General features: G+C 37.8%; 2 protein-coding genes across 17 annotated transcripts in view; both read right to left on the minus strand.

Annotated features, from left to right (window-relative positions):
• LOC108749950 (sorbin and SH3 domain-containing protein 1) overlaps positions 1-26,850 on the minus strand; it is a 97,570-nt gene that overhangs the window by 48,092 nt on the left and 22,628 nt on the right. For 12 of the 16 annotated variants that reach the window (XM_018489051.1, XM_018489052.1, XM_018489036.1 and 9 more), the window contains exons 2-5: positions 11,172-11,323; positions 10,749-10,825; positions 10,595-10,657; positions 793-879 (exon numbers count right to left, since the gene is read on the minus strand). In XM_018489051.1, coding sequence (XP_018344553.1) covers positions 793-879; positions 10,595-10,657; positions 10,749-10,825; positions 11,172-11,323 — 379 coding nt within the window. Of the gene's footprint in view, positions 1-792; positions 880-1,061; positions 1,358-10,594; positions 10,658-10,748; positions 10,826-11,171; positions 11,324-12,621; positions 12,685-20,890; positions 20,924-26,850 lie in introns of those variants that run through there. The other 4 variants (XM_018489039.1, XM_018489037.1, XM_018489041.1 and 1 more) reach the window with 4 other exon arrangements.
• LOC108749952 lies at positions 6,562-7,719 on the minus strand. Its single transcript, XM_018489055.1, has one exon. It carries the CDS (start codon positions 7,713-7,715, stop codon positions 6,651-6,653), a length of 1,065 nt encoding a protein of 354 aa, XP_018344557.1. The 5' UTR covers positions 7,716-7,719; the 3' UTR covers positions 6,562-6,650.

Here is a 26,850-nt window from a genome sequence, read left to right on the forward strand (position 1 = left end):
TTGCCTTCTCCTTTGTCCTCTCTCGTAGAATTCTCGTCGGAAATATCGCGTCACAGTCGTTTTACGGTAACTTTTCCGACCTTCTCCGCTTTCTGTTTCTCTTCGTTTTCTTTTATCTAATATCCGCCACGAGTTTCCCGACTCGGGATTTTTCTTACACGCCCACGTACGTGCGTTTGACGCGCCCTTATTTTCACGTTTAAAGACGACTGCTCGTTACGATTTTCCCGCATCGTCCGGAAAGTAGCAACGGGATTTGAAAGTTTCTAAGAGTATTACGACGGAAAGATGTTACCGTACTGCATTTTGCAGAAAGTTACAGCTTCAATTTTTCCCACGAATTTCTATTGGACACGAAATGTTCCATTCCGACTTAAAGAAAAGATAAAATTAAAATGGAGTTTTTTTCTTTTTCTTTTAATTTCTTAGTCAACTAAATTTATTTCGATGATTGTTGTTCAGTTTAAATACAGTTCTCAATTCTTGAACAATTCCAGCATGCATCTCAATATCCCCGAAATATTTCCGTACCGGAATTCTCAAGGAAACATACTGTCCCAATTTTTAATACACCGCATACTTTACCTACGGGATATTTACTCATATTCCAGCTTCCTTTTACGCGAGACAATTCGGCAGGCTCTTAGAAAGATCGTTCCAGACAATCGCAATCGCAAGATGATGCTTGATGAAGAAAAGAAGGAAGAAGATATCGTACAGTATTTCATGCAGAAAGCGTGGTCCAGCCCAACATTCCTAAATATATAATCTCCGATAACAAAGCGTCCTTACCTTTCTTAGCGTCGCTTCGTTGCTCGCTCGGGCAGCTCTTCAGAGTACCGTTCTGATTGGCGTAGCTCTGCTCGACTTTTGTGTCATCTGAAAGAAACGGTTCGATGTTGCAATAGACAGCACGTATCATCTCTCAGAAACGTTTCATTTATTAAAAACTCGCGATAGCAAAAGAGCGATTAAAAGTGCCTTAATATATAAATAAATGAAATTAGATGAAAAAAATTTTTTAATTAAGCACATTTCAGCAAAACTGTTTTACGATTTACGCCGTACAGTCTCAACCGATGAATTCCTTCACACGTCACATTTTTATGACAGATTTTCCAGGCGCGAGTCGGTTTGTGCCTTTCGCAACGGTGCCGGTTAATCGATGAACATCCGCGACTTTGCAGAGTGCACGCACGAAGTATGACAACGACAAACGTGAAGCGTCGTACGTTGCCGAGGCACGAACGAGTGCGTTAAATTTAGGCGAGAATTCCAACGACGACGACGACGACGACGACGACGACGACGCCCATGTTAACTGGCCGCGATTCAGCGGCAGAACCGCGACCTGTAGGATACGTGAATCGCGATTATGCACTGAGCCATACGAGTAGAACCAACGAAACCACCCACGAGACGCGCTCGTGTCCCCACCCGTATGGAGTCACGTGTTTCGTGCACGTATCCACGTCGATCCAGGTGAATTTGTATCACTCACACACGATGGATGATTACGCGACTGAACGAATGGGAACTTCAATACACCGTCGTCGGTGTCGGAAGTCCACGGTCGTCTGTCTGTGTGTCGGTCGTACGGAGCGACCCAAAACTTTCAGGCTCTATCTTCCGAGAGATATGGGGAGCTTTCCAGCAAGGGACATGGATGACATAGTGTAACACAGTGGATCATTACATTCTTGTTTGACGAAGATGAAACGATCACTAGGTCTATTTTCAAGATTGCCACAGAAAATAAATATTAAAAGTCCTTAACTTTTCCAGGTTTTTTTTTTCCGGATGGAAATGGAAAATTTTCCAATATAAAATATGTAAATTTTAATACATTGAAAGCCAAGAATTGTAGGAAAGCTAAGCTATATTATTAAAGACAACGCAAAACAGATTAGAGGAGCGTACTAAAATTTTGGATGCAAATTCGAGCCAACAAAAAATAAATTAGTATTGGAAAAAAAACGCAGTTACGAAAAAGGGCGATCGAATAGAGATACTCTGAATAAAATATAAATTTTAATTGTTTTATTAAAATTGTTCAAAGAGTGCGAGTTTTGAACGTATTTCACTACAAATGTCAGATATGATATTAAAAACTTACAATTATCTGGAATAGGAGTAGTTTAAGGAAATTGTGAGCAAATTAAAAAATTCCAAACTTGTTTACATTTTCTCCTGACTTTTCCCGGTTTTACCAGTTTTCCAGTTTTCCGGTCTGTGTGTTTTCCAAACCTGAAAGTTTTTATTGTTACACTGAAGACAAATTTTAATAAATATTTGTTTGAATAATTTCTACATAAATATTTATTTAATACAAAAATCAAACTATCATCTTTTTTATTAAATAAATATTTATTTACTGTAAGTAAATGTTTATTTACAATTAGTACTATTCAAAGAAATACGTATTAAAATTTAGAAATTCTTTTTCAGCGTGCCCTAGATTGTATCAAAATTATCTTTCTCGCTTTTGTCGAATATCAAACATATTATATCTCACTATATAAGTTCCAAATATTATATGTATTGTAGTTTAACCACAGAAACAACACTTACAAAACTGTAGTACCGGCCAAAGACTAATTAATTACTATTATTTTAAATATTAAAAGCTATTTTTAATATTAAAAACTGTTATACAGTAAACTTTTCAGTACTTTAAATAAGTAATTAATTACTCCCTTCCAGTAATTAATTGACCAGTATTAAATGAACCAGATTGAATTTCCAGTAATTAATTAACTAATATTAAATTAATCAGATCAGATGGAAAACAGACCTATACTGTATCTCTTGCTGGAAAGTACCAACTTGTCGATCTTCCGGTGTTCCGCTCGAAGCTTGACTCGCTCCGGTACTTAGATGCGTTAACGTGGAGCGCCGTATAAGCACTTGACAATTTTCCGAAAAAATTCTGCGGAGAGAAACGTGTCAACCTTCCTCTTTTTTTTTCCCCCCTTTTATTTTTGGAAAGCACACAAACCCGGGATATTTATGGAACGGTGATGTGTAACGTGCCCGCACACAGACGCGAAACTATAGCACGCATTGACGCTCGTAGGGGGATACATGAGCACGTACGCACGCACACGAATCCCTCCCCCTCCCCCTCTGAATTCATGAATAGCGCCGCTTCCGAGTTGGACTTCCTTCCGAGCGTACAATGCCGGCGGAGTGACTCTGTCGCGCGAGCGCACCCATCTATTCTCCGCACTTTTCATTGCGTCACGGCAGTCGCGAACGGACACACGCGGGTACGCGGTAGTCGCACGAGATCCGGAAGTGACGAAACATTTTTTTTCTTTTTCTTTCAAGCAAACGCCCCCGCCATATCTCGGTGTGTCAACGCACGTAACTAAAATAAGGACCGGGTTTGAAGTCTCGACGATAAAAGCTGTAAAAATCCTGTACGCAAATACCCACCCATGCACGTCCAATCTCGCCGATGTTGCAACCTTGCAGTTACGCAACGAGTCGCCGCGCAATAAAATATATATATATATATATATCACATTAATTGCATAATGGGATCGAAGAAGCTTACGCAGCGGGGATTTGGACTGTCACGGACAAGACACGAACGCGATGGGAAGGGATAAAAGTCGGGACTTAACTGCGACCACGCAGTACTATCGCATAATCCTGCGACTTTTTGAAAAGGCAAACAAATGTTTTCCCTCATTCCATCTCACAGAAAGAGTGGTTCTGAAACATTAAAAAGTTTAGCTAGACACAGATCTGAAAATAGAGATGAATGTGACTGAAAAAAATTAGAAAATTATGAATAAAAAATTCGGTAAAAAAAAGTTTTCTGCTTAATCTCTGGAAGTTTTTACTCGCGATCACAAAAACATTCACAGATCAAGAAAAAGAACCGTTTTGCTGAGTTTTTAATACAGAGTTTCTGACTTTTTTTTTTATCATTTGCAACATTTTTATCTCTACCTGAAAATTTTGTTTGCATCGTCAAAATAATTATGTAGGATGCCCAAACTGGTTGCTAGAATATTAAAACTTTTTGCAAAAACGTCGAAAATCAACGCTTAAGCATTTTAATTAATAATTATTATTACAATAATTTGTTAATAATAATTAAATATATATAATTAATAAAAATTATTAACAATAATTATTCTAATAATTACTTGGATGATCCGAAATTATTATCAGATATGTATCCGGCTAAATTTTCAAATATTTTCAGCAAAACTTTTTTTCGCGTCAACCGCACGACAATTGATGCAAACGGTGATTTTTTTTTTCAATCTACGTAAAGTTACGTAAAATCTCTGTAAAAATCTGGCTATCGCAAGAAAGGGAGGTCCTCTCGGAGGAAAATTACGGAGGCGAATTTCCCTGGGGGCAAATTAGAGGGAAACGTTTCACGCGAGCAACTTCCAGCCGGGGCGACGGGCCCATTGGCCACGGGCACGTTAATACACGCGATGGGCGAAATGGGTGTGCCGTCATGCCCCGAAGGTGCCAAGCCCACGTTTCCGCGGTTCGCGTCTTCCATCTTCGTCCTCCACAACTGCCCTGCGCTGCGCCCTTTTCGTCCTTCTCGCCGTCCGACCGTGAACTCCCTCACGACGAGGGATTTCCTTCGATCCGATCGCCACTGTCGTTCGTCGCTTGCGCAATCGACCAGCATGACATATTTTATTGCCCGACGACTCTGTCCGTTGCATAATCGATCACCCGGCGTCACGCTCCGCGTAGATTCGACGAACTATTCCAAGACGTGCCCTTGCAGTTGGGTTTCGTACGGGAAGAACAGTTTCGCTGGGCCCGAGTAAATATTTATTTACTTAGAGCATTATAAATATTTACTCAATAATAAGAAATGATGATTAAAGCAAATTAATGGTTCTTGTACTAAATATATCATTATAAAGGTTTAGTTGGTACTATTTAAACAATTGACTTATTAAAATTTAGTATTTCTTTTCAGTGTAAAAATTTCAAGACACAGATCTGAAAATACAATAATTTTGATAAACTATCAAAATAATTACGTAGGACACTCAAACTAGAATGTCAAAACTTTTTACAGCATTCTAACGATCATTATGTTTGAATTTTATACATAACTATCTTGATGATTTAACAAAATTATTTTCAGATCTACTATATATCTACCTAAATTTTTGAATAAAATAAAAAGAATTGTTCCTTTCGTCAAATCAAGCGCGATTTTTTCATAAAGATTTTTTTATCGTTACTTTCAACTGTACTAAAAAGCTACGTCATTTTTATGTAATCGCATAAATATTAAAATAACAATATTTATTTATATAATAACATATCTTTATATATTCCTTTTTGTTGGAACACTTTCAAATTATACCAAACTCAATTTCCGATAGTGCGGTGAAATTTATTTACTACTATCGATTTTGACTGTCTAAAGCAAGCCTTGTACAGTATTTTTCATGTAAGCGAACAATTGCCCTAAATATCTAATGCGTAGCTTGTTCGCGTTACGATAAAGGAACAATTTCCGTTCGTACAAGCCCGCTCACAAACGGGGATTGCTATTTCCGGTGGTATATTGTTCGATCGAGGCTGCGACTGGGACTTGGACGTAAATCGAAAGCCGTTCCATCGGCCATAATATCGGCGCATAAATGTCAGAGTACAAAAGACTGTCGCGAAGAAATTGTTATGGTGATTTTGTCGATAGCCTCGTTAACTTGGACAAATATCGCTCGATATTATCACCGTCAGAAAGCTCATACGGAGAATAATACCATTTAAATAATAATAGCCATGTATTACCATTTAAAAAATATATGGGGGGGGGGAAGGCCACAGGTCTTTCTCTTTATGATCGAGTTTCATCATAATAAAATTTCAAGCGCGTTCATGAATGCGACACTCGAGTTTATTAACAGGCAGCGTCGATAGCACTTAGGGCTCTCGTGCATCCTCTATTTAAAGAATCGGATGACCCTCGAAAAGCGAACGTAATGACGCATCGCTAATTGCACTATCTCGTTCGTCGCAGCAAGAACAGACCATAAATGACGCTCGAATTTCAGTGGCAAGAAGAGCGGTGTCGCGAGTTGATGTTAACGCGAGTTGGATTGATGATTGGAGAGAAACTTTGGTTATTACCGGTTCATGAAATTCGCAACTGATTAAGTTCAAATAACACGTTTATGCAAAATCTCGATCAAGATTTATAATATTCGATTACATTACTTTAATAGCATTTACTTGTCTTAAAAATTTTACGAGAACGCTATAAACGTTTATGCACAGTGAGGAAAAAACGTCGAAATATTCGCAAGCAAATATAGTATACAAATGATATATTTTTCGATATTTATTGGTTATAGAAACCCGAAACTGTAATAACGAAATATATACTTTGCGAGATATATGTATCTCATTAACGGCAAAAAAATTAAACGAATGATTTATTTGCCAGAAATAAAATTTTATTTCGGTTTATTCAAATAAAGATTTATTTCGGTGGAATAAACATTATATCTCACAAATAAATTTTTCAGCATTTTTTTGTCTCAGTGTAGAAATGCGGGCTTTTTCCGATGTGTTTCGACGTTAAATCGCTTTTTTTTCCGATATGTTCCGACGTTTTTCTAAATCTCTTCCCAAATTGAAGTTAATCGCTACCTACCGTTCCGCGTTTCGACATCGAACACGTTCGAGCTCTCGCTCGGTATCCGGTCGCGAGAGAAGTCCGAGATTTCCTCGGTCCTTACGAGATTATCGAATTCCATCCCCGCGGCCTCGCGACCTTCGCCCTCGGGTCTCAATCCTCCTTTTTTCCATCGTTCGACAGACGTTCCCGAGCGCTCCACCTCATCCTTGAAGCGAACGGTTTTGTTCTCGCGCGAACCGGGGGACACCGGTTCGCCGTGTCGACTCTTCAGAATCGGCGCCCTAAAAGCGAACAAGTCCATCATCGTGCGCTCGATCTTCAGGTGTTCCTCGACGATGCGGTCCAGGGTGTCTGCGTACGATCTGCGATCGAACAGATCGTTTTCACGGATCGAGCTCTGAAAGCCCCGGTTGGGACCTTCTAGACGCTGATGTCCATTAGTTTCGGGTCCCGCGGGAATCGCCACGGTGTTCATCCGTCTGAAATCAAGGCTGTTCAACTTGTTCTCGAAGTTCTGCCGGGTCTCCGTGTTACGGAAGCACGGCGGCGGGTCGATGAGGAACTTCAGCGCTTCCAGGTGCTCATAATATTCACGCTCGAGCTCCCCGGCCCTTCTTCCGGCGACGTTGACTTCCTCCCATCGTCCGGTGTCATCGTCGGTGCCGTTCGACGTTTCCACGCTTTTCGCAGGGATCTTCCTCTTCCTTTTCAGGTGGATTCCATTAGCCGTCTTGGGGATTCCCACGTCCTTCGATTTGATCTCATCGTTGTTGATAAGCTTCCTTGGTTTCGTACGAATCTCACGCTTGCTCCGAGCCCTCGCGAGTCCTCGCCGTTTCCATGAAGCGCCGAAGCTACGTATCGTGGTTAAAAATCGGGCGTTGGATCGCGACGGAGTCACCTTCTGCGGACCTTCGAAGCGACGATGATGAGGTTGATAACGTTGACGACGCGTGGGTGGTCGCTTCGTCATCACCAGTGGATCCGTCGTCTCGCAATTGCGCTGTCGCTGCGACGACGACTGTCGCTGGTTCAGCGTCTTGATACACCGAATACAATCGAAAAGCTTCATCTTCATGGAGAGTCATTTATTTTTCAATTTGTCACCTCTACTTTCATCGCATGATTTGTCACGACGAGTTCACCCAGCGCGCCCTTTCTTTCCTCATTACGCAATCGCACACGGATTCATTAAACAGCGATTCGCGACCATTGTACCGTCGGATAATACGCGTATTGTTGACGATCGCCATCATTCACAGGCATTCCCGCTGTTGTACGCGTTTCCTGATTGAACGCTCATCGGCATTGCCCCGCATATTTGCTTGAGCATTCACTAAATTGTCGATCAAATTGATAAAAAAAAAAGAACTACACGAGAAATTACATTATCATAAAGCGGAGGATCAGGGGATCGATCACGTGATTATCAATAATAATTTACACTTTCTTTATTTTCTTGCGTTTATTTCTTTTCTGAAATTTTCAAATCTCCCCGCGTCGAGAGGAAATTAATCGTGATTACTCACATTTGCAAATTTTTATCACAATTATAATTATATTTGTATGAGTCCGTAATTCTTTTTCCAATTTATAACATTTTGTCTCATTCTATGGCCCACTTTTAAACACCTTTATTCTGGAAACTCTGTCAATGATCGTGGACTGTCACACTTTTTCTCTAACATTACAGAAATTTATTCATTGCGAGCGATCTTTTTCCGATATGGACTCAAGGATCAGTTGCACTTTTTTTTACTAGAGGATAAGGTCTTAAAGAAATTTTATCAAAGCATACTTGCGATTGCATGTATTGTGAATTTTTCTAAGTGTTTATCCACTGAAAAAGAGGATGGTTCATCACATCAGTGTGAATCGAAACGTTTGGGATTTGGATTTTACATCTGAATCGGTCAATATACAAGTATTAATTGCAATATTGTACACATCGTGCTTAACTCATCGCTCTGCATTGTCTCTTATAAATTTTAATTCGCCGAGTCTTCAAATACTTGGTTTAATTAACAATGTTCACATTTCACTTTTCCATCAATGACTTCTTTCAGAAAATCAGGCGGTCGATCCCCGATCCTCGATCACGAAAAAAGCCGAAGACCTTCGCGATTCCGGCGCTCCTTTTTGAAATAAGCGACTCTTCGAAACTTGATTGCTCGGCGCGGCGCGCTCGACAAGGTGTTCCCTGATACTGAACGAGAAAGGTAGGTCCGCAGGCGTCGGCCCAGCGAAGGAAGAAGAGAAGAAGAAGAGGGTCGCCTCCTCGGTGTAGGGTCTTCTTCCCGGAGAGCCAAGGGTGCGCCCGCACGGAATTGCAGTATATCGTTGTGGTGGCAGGTGTACGCTCGTGTACATGAGAATATACGCGCGGGCCGGGGACAGGTGTGTTGCGTGTGTGCGTGAACAACACGCACGCATGTTCGACGCACGGCGTGGGTATGCCCCTGTCTGAATGCGCACTGTACCGCGACGACGAGCGGGCAATTTGGAGAAAAGAGCCGGGTAATAACGACCGGAGTGGGATGATCCGCGTACATTTATGGTCCGTACACGTCATACGTTGTGGACTTATTAGGCTCGTTATTATCCAGTCATCCGAGGACTCGAATCAGCCGCTAATTATCGGCGATTAATTGGAGACAAAAAAAAATCTCTAATAGTCTCCAGCTTTCGAAAGCCAATATCTCTCGATTATATGAAGATTTCCGAGATAATTATTCCAACCACAGCTTTTTCCGTTTTTCCAGCTACACGCGTGAATATTTTTAACCCCTTCGAACCTAATTTTATTGGAATCATGATTAAAAAATCTGCTTTAAATTCAATTCAAAATATTTTAATTGGTAGTTTATACTAAACAATGAAATTTTTCAAAATTTTGATTACTTTTCCAACGTCTACATTATTATGTATATCCGATCTCATCTGTTGTCGATAGAATTAAATAATTTCAACGAGACAATGTCTCGAAATTTTATATAAAATAAATGATTAAAATAGTCTGAAGCAGTTAGAAAGTGAAAAATTGATCAAATTAGAAAAATTCATTCCTTGTCAGTTCGATTGGAAGAAAATTTTAATTATTCCTGTTTTTCTCCTATAATAATTGCTAAACATCGATAAACAACGCATGAAAAGCCAGCATAATTAATTCGACCAAAACGTCACCGACGCTACCTTCGGTTTCTGCGGTTGTCGCATATAAAGGAACCGGCCGCCATTGTTCGCCGTTGAGATCATCGGAGATAATTAAACTACGCGCATTGTACGCTCAGTTAACTGGCAGGATTATTGTGCTCGATCAAACATCGGCGGTCATGCGTGGGTAATTTCTGGGTTCTCCGACGTAACGCGATGCAGGAACTAGAACGATCGGAGTCGTAAGTTCTGAAATTGTTAATTATTAATAAAAGTATCAATGCGCGTTAATTGTCTTATGGTTCATCAATATTCTAGAGATTATTTACGCAATTACGATACTCGCGCGATTGCTTTATAAATTTATTATGTTACTGCAATTATTTCGATTATTAGCGCTGCAATTATAAGCGTGTATAAAAGTGTAGCGTTAAAAATTTATTGAAAAGTAACGATTTGCTTTGATACCACCTGAGATTAATCGGGAATCGATATCAAACGCGGCGGCTTATTGCTCAAACAACGACTAAATTGAAAAGTAGACTCGTAAATTCGACGCTATATTACGTAACTTAATTAATCATGAGCTTATTCGACGCCATTCGTCAAAAGTTTCTGTCAGATATGGTTTGTAAATTGTTAATTATCGAAGTACGCTTGTATCGAACGTTCCCTCTTGTTAATTTTACAAGGCATTTTACAAGTAAATACAATTTTCAATTATGCTAAGAGCCAGTGTTCCATCACTAGCAGAACAATGTGAAAATTGATGTTTGCATAAGGAAACGGAGAACTTACTGGCAACGTTCCTCTCCGACTCCGTCCGTGTGCGCGTTGTCGTTGTGGTCCTTGTGGTGATCTCTGCGGCACACAAATGACAGAATTACGATTACTTCTCTCTCATAAGCGAGCGAGAGATCGATCGATCGGTTTTCGCCGAGAGAATACCTACTGTTCTGAATTTCGGTAGTGGTGTTCTCTTGCAGACTGCTCCTGTAGATCCTCCTTTTCGGCGAGCCGATATTTTCTCTGTGAAAAAAAAAACAGATGAATCAAGATAAAATTTCTGGTCGAATTATATTAACAATAACAGAACAGAATAAAATTCTATTTTATTACACTAAAAAAAATTTTCTAAATCTAATTGTTAAGTAATTTTTTCCTTAAATGATTGTTTCAAAGTAAACATTTATTTATAGTTATATATACTTACTATTATAGTTATATATACAAGTAATGTATGTTTACATTTAGTAAATATTTACTCGCAGTAAAGAAATATTTATTTGGAAACTGTTCAACAAAAAAATTACTTAGATTAAAAAAATTCTTTTTCGGTGTGCTACAAAGAAATCTAAGTATTTCGATCACTTACTGGTTGAGACCGAGTTTCAGCTGCTCCCCAGAATTACGTAACAGAGCGTGCGCCTCGCTGTTAGTCAAATCTCGAGTGCTTCTTTCGTTAATATTACTGATCAGATCACCCTCTCTCACCCCTTGTTGAGCTGCCTTGCTTCCTGGATTCACCTGGAACAGGTAACCGTGCGGTCAAAAAAGTTTCTTGACGATATACGTAAGAGTTAGTTGAGTTATGATCGCTTAACACAAATTAATGCGAGTAAATACGATTTAATTATATCGTGAATCGCTGAGCGAGTTATCAAACCAGAAAAGTGATTGAGAACCACTGCAGGCCTTCAGTGCGCCTAAAGGCAGGCAACTTCTCAGACGTCGACACGCGACGCTGTCTGAAAACGGCCGCACAGGCGAACGACAAATTACCGTCACGGTAGATCAAAACACGATGAAATATAAAAATGTCACAGAATATTTGAGATAAATATTGTAACGTAAATGATACAAATATATATATATATATATATATATTTGTACTATTTATATTATAATATTATATTAAATATTAAAAAATATATATCTATATTTGTACCATTTAAGATTATTAATTTTTTCATAAATTGCAAAAGCGTTCGTGTATATTTATTAACTTTTAGAGTGTATATTTATTAACTCTATAATTTTAGATAATATAATCTTATAATTCATTATTTCATTATATCTTTGCCTCAAAATGTGTGACACTATTTCAGCTATTATAGATTTCCCATCCTGTAAAGGTTAAAAAAGTGGCAGATTACCTAGTTAACTTATAGATTTAGATTTAACCACTTAACCTGATAATAATAAAAAAATTATATTTCTTTAGCTACAATCAGTCATTGATGGCTTTGTAGTGGTAACTTTAAGAGTTACACACTTCAAAATCATCAGTTTAAATTTTTAAAAAATTTGTACATTATCAGATTGATGCCTGTTTCTAACAATGTAGTTTAATTTTAATCTCGGTTCAACTAATTCGTTATCTTTTTCTAGTTCTAACTCCGCACAACACGCATTTCCAAAATAAAAAAACAAAAGATATCTTAAGAACGTCAAAAAGATATATATTAAAAATATTTTTTTAAGCATCTTATATCTCAAATTTGAACTTTTTATTGTCTGGGAAAAATTAGAAAAAGAAAAACAATAAATTAAACCGAGATTAAAGTTAATCTACATTACAGTAGAAACGAGCGTAAGTCTCACAAATTAACTAGAGAGTGGAAAATCAAATCTATGTAAAACAAAAAAAAAATCGCATCAATCAGTCGAGCTTTCGACAACGCTGTTGACATTGCAATGACAAAATTGAACGAAGGATTCATAAGGAATTTCTTAAGGTAAATCTAGAAAAATTAACTTTCTACCGGCGACGTCTCTCCGCATATCGAGTTGAGATTTAAGTTCCAAACGCTTAAGATTCTCACCATGCTGTCGCATTTCCGTTGGCCGGATGCGACTCGGAACTTCAACATCTCGGAGAACTCCCTCGTTCGATACTCTCGTGGTTGACAAAACGCTACCGCGGCACGTGAAAATAGCTAGATAGAAAGTCTCGTTCTGATCTTGCTCCTTTGTCACCACAGAAACTTTTATCGTCAAACGTCGTGAGCTTTAGAACGTTCAACTTCTTTTATTCCATATCCACGAAACAAACGGCGCGTGTGTGGTTTCCTTACTTTGTAATCTGCTTTTGCTTTTACATCTATTGGGAAAATTTTCAAAGTTACATGTGAAAATTCCTCCTATCCATCAAATTGATCAAAGCATTCTGCGTTCTAAGTCGTCTCCTTTGATTCGTCCGATTTGACGAGTGATTTATCGCAACGAGTTACACGTATAAATTAAATAACGTTAAAATTAAATAAAAATAAGAATTGCGAATAAATCGCGAGTCGATATTAGCGAGAGCGTAGTGGAGTTTGCTAAATGAGAACTACTCGCGAACAAAAGATGAATTCGACAATATCTCTCAATCCCGAGATGAAGACTAGAAGAGATGACTAGAAGAATAGACACGGTGCACATCGCGCCGGAGGTGAAAGAGCACTGGCGCTCGTCCTCTGAACAGGATACACTGTTGGACCGCCGTCATACCGGCGCCAGACTTTTCGGCTACAGCGGAACAACAAGGGAAGTTTTCCGGCTGACCTTTCCCGTGATGCTGTTTGGATTTTGGAAGGAGCGAAGGGATGAAAGAGGTAGCTGTAACAATGAGATATATGGCGACCTGATTTTCAGAGCTCAATTTTGTTTACGCAAATTTGGCTTCCAGCCAGACCGCATTGTTTCTCGCATCTGCTTGATTAAAAATGTGCGTATCAATCGCGCTGTACGCATTCGTTCCTTTTTGTTTCTCTTTCCGGCGGTGAAAAAATGTACATTGTAAGCAACATCGTGCAGATTGAAATCAGATTATCGAAACTAACGTTTGTTTAAATTGCATTAATAGAATGGGATAAACGAGATCAATTTTTGACATATATTACAAAGGAAACTGTCGTGAGATACATTAATATGAAATTTGGTAACCCAATCTGTTGAGTTAAATAACGTTTCGTTATTTTTTCACTTCCATGTGTGCCAAAATATAAATCAATCGATTTCAAAAGTTATCGCTTGATTTATATTAAACAATATTAACATATGCACTCACAAAAAATTTTCTAAGTCTTAATACACATTTCTGTAAAAAGTACTAAGTAAACATTTACTTACAGTAAATAAATATTTGCTCGATAAAAAGAAATGACAGTTAAATTGATGATTTTTGCATCCAATAAATATATATTTACATTTAGTAAATATTTACTTGGAACTGTTCCAACAAATATTTAAATTTAGCATTTTGTCAATGTAGTAAATAATAAACTAAATTTAAGCCGAATTTAATACATTTTCTTGAATTAAATTGATTAACTCCATTATTTTAGTTAAATTAATGACATATTGAGGACGTAGTAACGACCTATGGAAATAATTAAAAATTGTTCGAGTTAAGCATAATTTGACGTTATGAATTTAATAGTAGAAGGTAGAAAGCCAAATTATCGACTCGACAAGCGAGCGAGCAGCCACGAAAACACGCTCGATGTAAAACGAGCGGGCGAGCGTTGAACTACTAGACAGAATTTCACGTTTCACACTTTGCGCATAAGTCTTTCAAACTTTTAACTATGCGAGACGCACGACTTTCCAGCTGCATCGACAAAACTTGGGACACTCTGCTTCATTACCAGCTAACGCGAGTTACTTTCATGACTAAAGAACTTTCTGAGATGTTTGCGACGTCGTATGGTTCTAAATTCCGCATTAATAAATTCCGCGTATAAATAAACTTTTAATAGACAATTATTTATTCACTTGCAATTAATTGACGACTCTCTATTTATAAAAGATATTTTCATCAGAGATATTGATTTCGATACAACTTGTTACTTTTTGATAAAATACTTATTACTTTTAATAACTCACGCCTTCCACTTATTTAATCTGCTTCGAGCACGGTATTTTTGAGATACTCATTTTACGCTCAAGTACCACACGAGTTCCGTCCGATTTTAACGACCCTTTAAACGTCGTGCGGCGAGCCAAGGGAGGCCGCAAAAGCGATTGGAGAAAGCGACGGAGAAAATTGCTTTCGGGCAACACGGGATAATAGCATCCAGAGGCGAGAACGTGGTGATGGAAAGCGAAAGAAAAATCAGACAAGATGATGCAGGACCGGTCGAGGATCATCGTGACTAACTCCGCGGGGTATCAGCAGGATAATAAGCGATCACAGGGCTGCCGAACCCGCCTGCGGGTGTTCGCACACTCTTTGCTAAAACGTTCGCATAATTCGTTCCACGATCGCGCGAATAATACTGGACGCGCCGTTTGAGGATCTGTCGAGGGATTCGAGCAACTCCGAATGAAACGAATGAGAGAGAGGAAGGTCACTTTTGGTAGACTAAGAATAACTCTTAAATCTTCTGGCATTTAATTTTTTTGCAATAAAGATTATAGTACATAAAAAAACTTGAGCAGTAAAATGTGTAAGCATCGACATGCTGGATTTGCTACTAATTGCGTTATGACATTGTGATTTTTACTGTGATTGAAATTAATTTATTGCTTACGTTTTACTACTTAATTGCAAACGAATTAAATGTCAGAAAGTTAAGAATTCTTCTTAGACTTCTGAAAAAATGTCACGGTCCTTAATTTTTACACCTCAAGGAAAGAAGGAATCACTTCTTCAAGTAATTGTCTCTCTAGTGACTGTCCAAGTTCGAAATCGATTTTTCTACGTCTTAAGAACAATTTTTCTTTATTCTTATATCGAATTCAAAAATCGGTCGGAAGTATTTCGTATTTGATTATATCGGCGCTTCCGAGACGATTTATATCTCTCGCGGAAGATGCGCGCAGCAATCATGCGACGCGGCAGACCGAAAAATTGAATATTCCCGAGCGCGTTCGATGCCGATGCTCGAACGGTGAAACCGATCCCGCATTTTTTCCGCGTATTTCCCAACCGTTACGTTGTCTTTGCGTAATTGTGAGAACAAATCGACCTAACGGTGACGAAAACCACTGGAACTCCCATCTATCGACTCTATACAACTGTGACATCGTTCTTTAAATACCTTTATGGTCTAACATTTATGTTTCCGGGCTGCAGCAAAAAAATCTCTCAAATATCTCACGTAATAAATTGTTATATTTTATTTTTCAAAGTGGTCTCTCATCAAATATAATTTACATACCTCGGATTCAAAGACCTCGAAACTTTTTTTAAAGCCGTAGTTGGAATGTTACTCGGAACATTCGTCACGTTCCTCTGAATATCCTCGACATCTTAAAAGATTTTTTTAATATTTTTGAGCTCTGGAAACAGCTTGAATTGAAAAAAGCCAGATTCAACTAATAAAATGGCCTAACTTATCATGTGGCAAGAAAGAGATTGTTAATTTTAACAATCCCTTTCTCGGCCAAAAATGATGATTCTTTTGTACGCCGAAATGTTGTCATGGCAATTTCCTTGACCAAGAAAGAGATTGTTAACATGAATGTACCAGAATTTCAGCCGAGAGGTAAAAATTTATTTTCGCATAATTAAAATATTTATATTAAAGTCTTTGAGAATCTTCAACTTTCTCATAAATAACGCATAAATTACGAATTTTATTTCATCATAAAGCGATTTTTATAATTTAATTGTTTTTAAGCCGTAATGTTGTGATCCATCTGAGTGGATCGGCCATAAGGGGGGCACAAATTTAATTGCTTCTCTTTGTCAAAATTTAGAAGAGCAAACGCTTTTTCCTGCCATCCCTCGTGTATTACCCCCCCCCCCCATTTTACTCACCAAAACTGGCTTTCTCAAATTTCATACTGTTCCAAAGCTCAAAAAAACAAATCATGAAACATTTTCAAGACATAGAGGCTATTCAGAGGAATGTAATAAGTGCTTTAAATAATATTCCAGTTACGGACTTTAAAAAATGTTTTGAAGCTTTGTATCGGAGATGTGTGAAGTATATATTGATGTTACGAGGGACTATTTTGAAAGATAAAATATAATATTTTGTTATCTGAAATGTGTTTCTTCATTATTGTTGTAGTACGAGAACTTGATTATCAGGCCATGTATGTGCTTCTTTTCACGACTGACACTACGTTTTAATATTAATCATTTGCATCTCGCGAATTTATCAGTATCTAAAGAAAGTATTACAAGTATAACAAATGAATGATTTTCTCAGTCCCTTTCGTGACCATTCTACCAAGCGAAGGATATAGAGAACGTCGACTTCGTGCCAGCTTTAATTGACGGAGCCAATTCGTGTCATTATGTGATTATCGCAATAAGACGGGCCGTTACGCACAAAAGACATCGTCGAAACCGAGAAATTACCGTTCGTCGAGGATCGTTAGCGTGTCTTCTCCATTCGAGGTACCGTAAAGGTTTCCGCTATCGAATAGGACATGAAACTTCACGTGAAGCCAATCCGCACGCATAACGATCGGTTACGAGGAACCGGCACAACAAAAGCGCGGGTATGCATAATGCACTCGGTGACGAGTGCAAACTTCCGCCGCTCTTTCCGCAGAAAAACTTGCCAGATATAAATTACGGCATCTGTCGGAGAATCTCGACGGGGATGGAAATGGGGAAATTGCAAAATGCCGAGCGCGGGCTGCCCGAGTTATACGCATTTATCACAAAATAAAATTTTCCCTGCGCTACGATGGCATTTCCTAAGACTCGGCTTCACGTGCAACGCACGGCTGTATAAATTCCACGAGGGAGAAGTTCCCAATCCCCCCTGCTCTGGAGTTACCGAATTCGAATGCCAAATCGTCTCGCTTGATATATTACATGTATATACGGGCGAAGTAATTATGAAGTAAAATCGGATTGAATTAAGTTTAACGGAAAATATTTCATGGACAATTTAACGCGGGAACTTTTATGGTTCCCGCTGGAATTCAGACACGTATTTACACGGAAAAGGAGAGATAGAGACTCTACCCCACGAATTGCGTATGCATAAGAAACGCGTAACAACTCGAAGGGATTTCCAGGTAGTCGACACTTTCGAGCCACGTGAGCTGAATGCATTTCACTATGTCTCACTCGAAGAAAACGTCTACGTCTGATCTTTCAATATCTTGCTTTGAAATCTGTTTCCGCGAAGTGAAATGTGGCCACTCGAGACAGACACTAAATTGTAATTTAGCTGTTGATCGCGGTCACACCGCCCCGGCGATAAATCTGGAAACACCCACCATGATACGCAGCATTCGTGCAAGATAACAGTAATTTATAAATGATACATTATACACACACACATACACAAGTTACACATAAATTCGCAATTTATTGATTTCGGTCATAATTGCCAACTAAATTTTGGTTCACTCAGCACTTAATTATTTTTAAAGTACTTTTACAGTAGCGAGCAGCGAAACAGTTAGAATTTCGTAATTAAACAGAAGTGTCATGATATATGAATTTCGCATTAATTCATAATCCAATCTTCGCACTTTCATGAATATCAAAGGAGGCGAAAATTTCTCCTCGTTTCACGGCTCGCTTCAGTTGTATTAATTAAAACGAGACAAATTTTTTTAATGAGAAGAAATCCGTCTGTATATCCGCGATTGTACTAATCACTGTAATTTCGGAGTAAGATGCGTCTACAGAGTTACAGGAGAAACTACGTGCAAATAAATTATGCGTTATCTGTTACTTTTTAAATTTAAATGATACTTGGGTCTCTGGAAACGGTTCACGGTACAAGTTTCTTCCTGTGTTGTTAGCTTCACAAGCAAGGCGCGCATTAATTATAATTCGATCGAAGATGCATCACGTCGTAACGACGATAACGACGACAAACTTTGACTATTAGCCAAACGGGATTCGCGGAAAACGAGGAGGACGAAGGCAAATCGCGATGTGGCGTTCAAAGGAGACAGGAAGAAAGGATCGTCTCCAGAAATGCATTATGCATTCGTCTAGTCCCTCGCTTCAACCAAGGAAGGTTGAAGGCTTAATTAGAAGGCAGACTAGAGGAAAGCAATTAAACTCACTGCACCCAGGGGCAGGAAAAACAGATCGCGATATAAATGTCGGTGTCGTTGTTTGACTGGCGTTCGCTTGTCCGTTTGACGATCCTTAGCATCCTTTTACCTTTAAAATGGTAATTACACGCGAAACGACGAATCGGTCAATTTTACTGATTTTTATCATAGATCTCAATTTTAGATCTTCCTTTTGAGATTTCTACTTTTCTAATCCTACTTAACTTTCATCTGTTGTTTGACGGAGCGAAATTCTCTAATGTAGAACTTAAAAAAACCCATTTTTCTTTTTTAGGTTCTTATAAATGTTTAGAATCTCAAAAATGAATTCCTGAAAAAAAGATTTTCTCGATACTCGTCAAAATAACGAAGACATATTTTTAAATTGTAACGCACAGCCGTTTAATGCGCTGTCGACGCGTTCAAAGATTGTTTCAAGCCTAGATTGAAGAAAAATAAAAAAAATGTTAGAGGAAAATTTGTTGGATGATCTTAGTATCATCAGTATAAAAGATAAACTTATATTTCTGATATTGCAACTATATTTGAACTTTTAAATGCGTTTCTCTCAAAATCGTATTTTTCAAGACCCGATTTCTTAGAAACTAAACCCAACTTTAACTATTGCTTATATAAAAAACATGCCTATTTATCACATAAATTGGGATATTTTTAAGATCTATAAATCAATTATTTCATCATAGATATTAAATTCCCAAATTTTGTTAAAAAATCAATATTCGCATAAACAGTTTTGCTAAAGTATTGTATTTAAAAATTTAATTAAAAACAGATCTAAAAATAATTTTATTGGACTATTAAAATAACTATGTGAATGTTCAAACTGCGCTAGATGGCTAAAAAATTTGATTATTCTACCCAAATTTCAATTAAAGAGAACACAATTTTGTAATAAAAAAATAAGAAAGTTTTTGTTAGTCATATATCAACAAAATTAATGGTTACATGTACAAAATATTTCTCTCAGAGTATAACTCAAAATCCTTTTAAATATTTTGTTTTGATTAAGTTAGAGAGCTACAATCAATTATCGATGTTTTTTTTACATTTTGTTTTTAAATTTACATAACATAAAAATTAATGAACATTTACAGTCATTGGAAAATTTGTAGTTTTACTAAATATGTACAAGTAGATGTGTAAGAGTAAGTAGAATATGTGTAATAATTTGTTTAATGTCCAGAAGTAATTTAAGAAATAATTATAGAAAGTATAATGATAATATTGTAAAATAGATAGAACACATTTTCGCGTTCTGGACTAAAATACTGTACCCTCTTAAGACAAATTAAATTGGAATAACATTTAATCCCCGTAATTCTCTCAGACATACATCTGTAAGTTAATAATTATTTTTCGAGAAAAAACCTCGTACAACCTGTGTGTATTCAGATCGACCGATAATATTCGCTTCGCACGTAACCTGTATGTTGCACTGGGCGTATATTTTTAATAGTATCGATCGTCATGCACGATCCATTACAGTAACATTGGCATTCTGTATAAATATCCATATAAACTTTGTTTGAATAGTCACGTTTCGCGGTATTTATGCAATATCCAATATTCTATCCGCGAAATCCAATGCCTGGCCATCAATATCTATTGCATGAATATTCGCTAGTCGCTTAAAACGTTCAATAAAGTGTCTTATAAAAATGATCAAAAAAACATGAGTCAAAATATACGTCAAAAATATTTTATATTCGGCAAATCGTCAAATCGTTTTTCACGGAAAATACATCGACGTGTACATATATAGTGAGTTAATTGATTATTATATTATTAATACTTATAAATATTAAAAATAATAATTCTAAAGACGTAAAAGAATAAAAGGCAAATTATTGATGTGAATGTAAGCAAATTAAACTTACTTATCTAATTCAAAGAAATAAAAAAGAACCGTAAAAACTAAAAAGCCAATTAACTCTGTGTTTAACTTGGTTTTTTTAATGACTTCGCGGAAATTCGCTGTTAATTCGATAAAATAAATCCCAATCCTCTCTCCTTAAAAAAGAAACTGTTATTCTGTTTGTACAATTATTTAGATTTCTAAAAATAGGAAGAAAGTCTCCGGAACTGTCCGGTGGAATATCTTACCCACCCCACACGCGCCATTTCCTATCCCGTTGTGAGAATACTATCACCTGATGCACCTGTTCCCGCCACTGCAAAAGCGTCTTATTTACTTATTCACGAATTATGAAGTATTAACGAATTCATCAACGAAAATTCCGTGCGGCACGTTCGTCAAACCGGCGTAAAAATCGAACTAACTCCTCTGTGTTTGCGAGATAACGACGAAGGTGACGAGGAACTGCGTCGACGCCCCCTCGAATTATCGCAGCGTCAAACAAACCAGACGCTCGTGTTCTCGGCAGCTTGACAACGGATATTAACCCGCTGTGCATTCCGTCGTCGGTGTCGTCTGGAGATCGTAATTGACGAGCTGAGAGTAAAGACGATGCAGCGTCGAGGACGAAGCGTCTACTGATATCATTTGATAAATTTAAGCGGCGGATATATTCCCATGCGATAAGCAGGATTCATCAATGATGACTGATACTCCAATCTTTTCGTTAGACAATGTCCTCTTTATTTATGGAACCCTTCAATTCAGTCTGTTTAAACTCGCTTCAAGTGCTTGGCGCGTACTCAAGAAATCAACGACGCCATGTGACTGGCATTGCACGACCCTCGATTATTTATATCGTTTAAAAGAGAGAGAGAGAAAGAGAGAGAGAGAGAGAGAGAGAGAAAGAGAGAGAGAGAGAGAATTATCAATGTGATTCCTTGAGGTAAACAAGGTGAAGGTAAAATATTATGTGAGATCGAAATTTTGTATTTCACTAATTTCTACATATTCCACAGCATGCTAGATAAACAAATACAGCGAGGAAAGTGAATTACCTCTCGCGATAATTCATTACGATAATACGACCTTAATTATTCATAAATAACGTGAACTAGAAATTTCTTCTCTTCTCTTCGCGTGCAATAAATTAAAAGCCAAATTCCTGTTGCTGTCCAAAACAGAACAGAATATAAGACCGGATTAGTTGCGATGAAATATTCGTATCGGTATCCGCGACCATGCATTCGGCTGCTAATAGCCATGGATTACGTTGTAGGCTAAGCTAAGTCTCTAATTAATTTCTACACCCAATTTTCCGATCCGCCGCCGTGATTTATCATTGCGTTAGGTATTGCGGTTCACGTCGCGTTAAATCACTTGCACCCTCGAGAGCCCGAAGATACCGCTTTAATCGCGATGTTTTTAACACGACGATGAATAATGGCATAAACCTACTCTTCATGGTATAACTTCGCACAATTCTCAACGCTCGGGACGTATTCACGTGTCGGAAATTGTTAGTGTGAAAGCAAAAACGCGTCGGTGAGGTAGCTCGTTTAAAAATACAGCGCCGTCGAACGGCGGCGGAGGCTCTTTCGCCCGCGGATGTAATTTCAATAAAAGCACATTTTGCGGTCATCAAGTTCTTTGATGTTCGCTTCTCAATACCGTCACTCGGTGACCTTCGATCGATGAGCTTGCACGAAGCTTTCCGAATTGAAAATAGCCACACCGGCCGACGCCGTCTCAACGTCTCAAGTTTCTCTCGTGCATCCCCGAATATTCTACATGTGCCTTGCGATAGTAAAGTTAAATAAAGTTCGAAATAAGAGTATACAAAAGAGATAAAATCCGAGATATAAAATCAGGAAAAGCTTTACTTCTCGTTACCGTCGTCTGTCTTCAATCGTATTTTCTATTTCGCGCGTATTTAATAAAAGATCTTTAATTTACATAAAAAGTTCGATCGATTTCAACGCTGGGTCAAGCTGATCCTATCGATGTCACCTGCAAGTCGCCCGATAATAACCCCGCACAATAGTGACCCGCACTCGGCTTGCGATCGATCGCGCTACCGTTTTTAGCCGACTAGCAAATTCATCGCGCTCTACAAAGCGAGAATAATCCGTCCTTTTGGCGATGTTAAAAAAAATTACCTTCGGCATAAAATGAACAGCTATCGAGTGAATAAAAATGAGTAGGGGAGAAGATGAAGAGCGGAATGTGGAAATATAATTGAAACAACAAGAGACGTAAAATTATTTCGAGACTCTCGATATTGCGGCAAACGTGTTTTCCGATAAAAAACTGTATTATCTGGAAAAATTCACGTATTTCTTTAGTGGCAATGTGACTGGCAAATTTTCAGAATTCAAAGACATATTATAGAAATATGTTTTCAAGTGAAAAACAAGGAAACTCCGGTCAATTATGTAAATACCTATTGATAGTAAATACTAGCTCGTTCTTCCTTTCTGACTGCACTTCTCTCTTATTCTTTTATTTATTCTTTTTCCCCTATTTTCTTAATATATACTTCTTTCATTTTAAGTATAAGACGTGGAAAAGTATGAATCGAGTTGATGGACGGAAAGGAAAAAGTGAAAGGAGTAGAGAGATATTTTGTTTTATACCTATATAAAAGCTTTCATCCGCTTTATTTGTCGATGACGTGTGTTTAAAAGTAGAACACGTTATCAGCGAAGAAGCTAAATTCCAATGTAAAATTACACATGTTCAATAACGACGAAGTCAATCTCAAACAGTTTCAAGCGATAACGTTTTTCCACCGGAAATCCAATATTTTTAATTTATATTAATATTTTTAATTATTTCAACATTGTGAATCTTTGTAGATATTTCAAGGCAAATTTTTGACGATTCATTTATGAATAAAAAAACTAACATTTTGACATTTCAATTAAGGACGACCGATTTTAAGTTAATTGAAAACTCGTTATTGATATTACATCCCGATTTTCGAGACATATTTATCTATATTTACCATTTAAATGTATGCCGGCTATACATCTTTTAACACGTTCAATTTTACTTCTCGTGGTGGAGAAAGGAGAAGATTGTCAAAAAAAGGTATCAAGTCCGATCTCCGCAACGAGTGAACCTTTGCGCACTTGCTCGCTTGTCATCCGGCACTCACCGTGTATTTTCTCCCGTATTTTCCTCTAGACTCGTTTTACTCGATTGATTTTCCGGTGAGCTTTTCCCTCTGCCGGTGGGTCACCAACAGTCCGGTCTCTTGTCGCGGCGTCGCGACGCCCGTTACTGTCCCACACACAATCGCATACTTCTTACCTACAAATGAAAACTGTTCGCGACAAGACGCGATCGCGTGAGCGATCGCGAGCCGCTTTTTTCGTCGGAAAAAAAAAAAAAAAAGAAAAATGTCCCGAGTGTATTTACTTAGTCGCGTGTATTTCGTGGCTGATGGCACCGAATCCGGTCGGTTCACTGAGCGAGGCAGGCCGGCCGATGCCTAGGACAATATTAGAATCGGGATCTCTCGACGCAGTCCGGTGTGTCCTCTGCGTCGCACTTTCGCCGAATTGCACCTCGTCCGTCTCTTTCTCGCACCTCTCGTCTTGATCTTGGTCCATCCCACGCTCCCCTGACTCCCCGAGGCTCCTCATTTCTCCTCCGATATCGAGCCCGGCTACTCGACGTAATCCCGACGTCATCACGCACGGATGTTACACACGCGTGCAATCCGGCACGCATCCTCATCGTAAATAATTCAAATTACGTTGCTGTCAGAGTTTTAATGTTAATACGACAAAATTATTATCGCTACAGTGTAAAAAAAATTTACCAAATCTTAATATTTCTTTGAATAGTACTGAGTAAACATTTATTTACAGTAAATAAATATTTACGATAAAAGAAATAATACGCTTGACAGAAAAAAAAAAAAGGAAATTTCGTGTACATGTAACGGAAGCAAATTTCACACACGTTAAAAACAGTTAATGTTGTCAATAAAAATAAAGTTATCATTTAAATTTAATGTTCACGTGTATTCAATTTCAGGCAAATGTACGTAAAATTTTATGGAAAGTGCACTAAATTCCATCTGCGTGTACAAAATATACTTTTCAGTTACAGATACAGATTAAATTTAATGTAATGTCATTAAATTAAATTTACCTTGTTTAACTTAAAAATACATTAAATTTCATGATATCTTCAATCGATGTAGTTAAATCAAATTAATGATTTTTGTATCAATTAAACGTATCTTCACATTTATTAAATGTAAATATTTATTTAGAGCTCTATTCGAGAAATATTTATTAAACTTTTTTTCAGTGCGAGAGGATAAAAATCGATATCTTCTCCGAGGCAAAAATCGAATTTCTCAAAGTCATGAAATCCACCTTTAAGTAGAAGACCGACATTTCTCAGGCATTTCGTTGTATCAACCATTGACTTTGGAGCTGCTGGACAATTACATGAAACAAGACGTCTTTTCTTACATGACACACAATATAATCGCTGTCCCTTACGCCATCCCTGAAGCCTTCTTACGTTTCCATTACACGTAGCACGTGCGTGTGGAAGGCGAGCGCACCGGCTCGCGTTCCACTTCAGGTACACGCGCGTGATATTTTATGCGCTAGTTATCGTTCGGTGTATGTATTACATATACGATTGCGTATCACGACGTTCATTCGATATCGTGGAACGCACGCAGCGCGACACGACCTCGATCGAGAGTTATGAAGGTAACAATCCACGACTTCTAATCGCAAGGCAAACGCTCGTAATTTCATATAAGAGATACCTCTCTGCAGGTGTACAGCGCGGTATAACGTTGCGATAAATTGTACCGTGAAAATTTCAGGTTAACGATACCAAGTGCATACGAGATGAGACGATTCCACTTAATGTTATTCGGCACGTGGGTGCGCCAGACGAAGTGCGACAGGCGCGGTTTTTTACGGTTTTAGGTCAATGTTAATGGACGCATCTAGTTAGCCTTAGCCTTTTAGATCTCGACAAGACGAATAACGAGCGTTCAGACCGGGCGAGTCTTGGAACGTCATTGGAATCTTGCCGCGACGGCTCAATTTCTTTCATGATATTTATATCAAGAAAAGCAAAAGACGTCTAGTATTTTCGAATGAGCGTCATTAGACGAAATTAAAATATATATTATTTTAGAAAATACGTTTTTGTATTATTACAGTGGAAGAAATTGATTGAATTAATTTGAAATATATACGTATATAATCGACTGTTTGGAAAAATATGTGTGTGCAAATGATCTATAATTTTGATTAAAATAAATAACCAGATAAGTTGGTTGTATATATTCTGATTATGGTAAGCAGACACATTTGATTGTCTAAATTTTAGTAAAAATACCGAAACTTTTTAAATTATTTAATTATGACAGATAAAAATTCTTAATTCTACTATTATTTCTTTAACCATAAATGTTACATTAATCCAATCGTGCACTTTTTCCGTTATCACAACTAGATATTTGGATGTTACAGTAAGTCCTTTTAAAAGGAGACTATATATTGTGTGTGAGAGAAAAGTCAAATAAAAAAAAAATTAAAGTCACCGACTTATCAAACTGTCCTCGTATTACTACTCAGATTCTAACAGATATCAGATCTAAATTTCTGGTTGCATACCAAAATACTTAATTATGATGAAGAAATTCTATTTACTTTTACCAAAATTTGTTTAATAAAAAAACTTCTAGTTACAATGAAAACTTCTAGCTTATTAATTTAATAATTGCTTCTTATTTTTTTATAACAAGAATATTATTTTATAATAAGAACACAAAGCGAAATACAATCGCGACATCCGAGAGGCCTCAGTTTGCAACGGCCGCACATGTTTTCGGACAGTATCAGGCTCCAGATTGCAAATCTGGAATTAATTAGCCACAATCGCCGCTCTTATTACTAAATTAATCGTAAACCGAGAGACGTTGGTTACTACCCGAGTTTCTTGCGTACCTCTTGTGTCTTGTACTCTCGTCCGTTTGCAAAGAAGCCTCACTTGAATCATCTGCGATGTCAGCCACAGTGCAATGGGCAGTCGCAAAAAGAAAGACTGTAGCAGAATCCTACTCGCGACGATAAATACAGATACATGCGGAGTGTATAAGAAAAACGTATCAATCATTGTCATTCGAGATCAATAATCTAATCGTGAAATTCAATCGAAT

Source organism: Trachymyrmex septentrionalis, unplaced genomic scaffold, assembly GCF_001594115.1.
Source record: "Trachymyrmex septentrionalis isolate Tsep2-gDNA-1 unplaced genomic scaffold, Tsep1.0 scaffold32, whole genome shotgun sequence".
Lineage (NCBI taxonomy): Eukaryota > Metazoa > Arthropoda > Insecta > Hymenoptera > Formicidae > Trachymyrmex > Trachymyrmex septentrionalis.

Coding starts and splice junctions, on each gene's coding strand:
- LOC108749952 (XM_018489055.1), bottom strand. CDS start 7,715: ATGAAGCTTTTCGATTGTATTCGGTGTATCAAGACGCTGAACCAGCGA.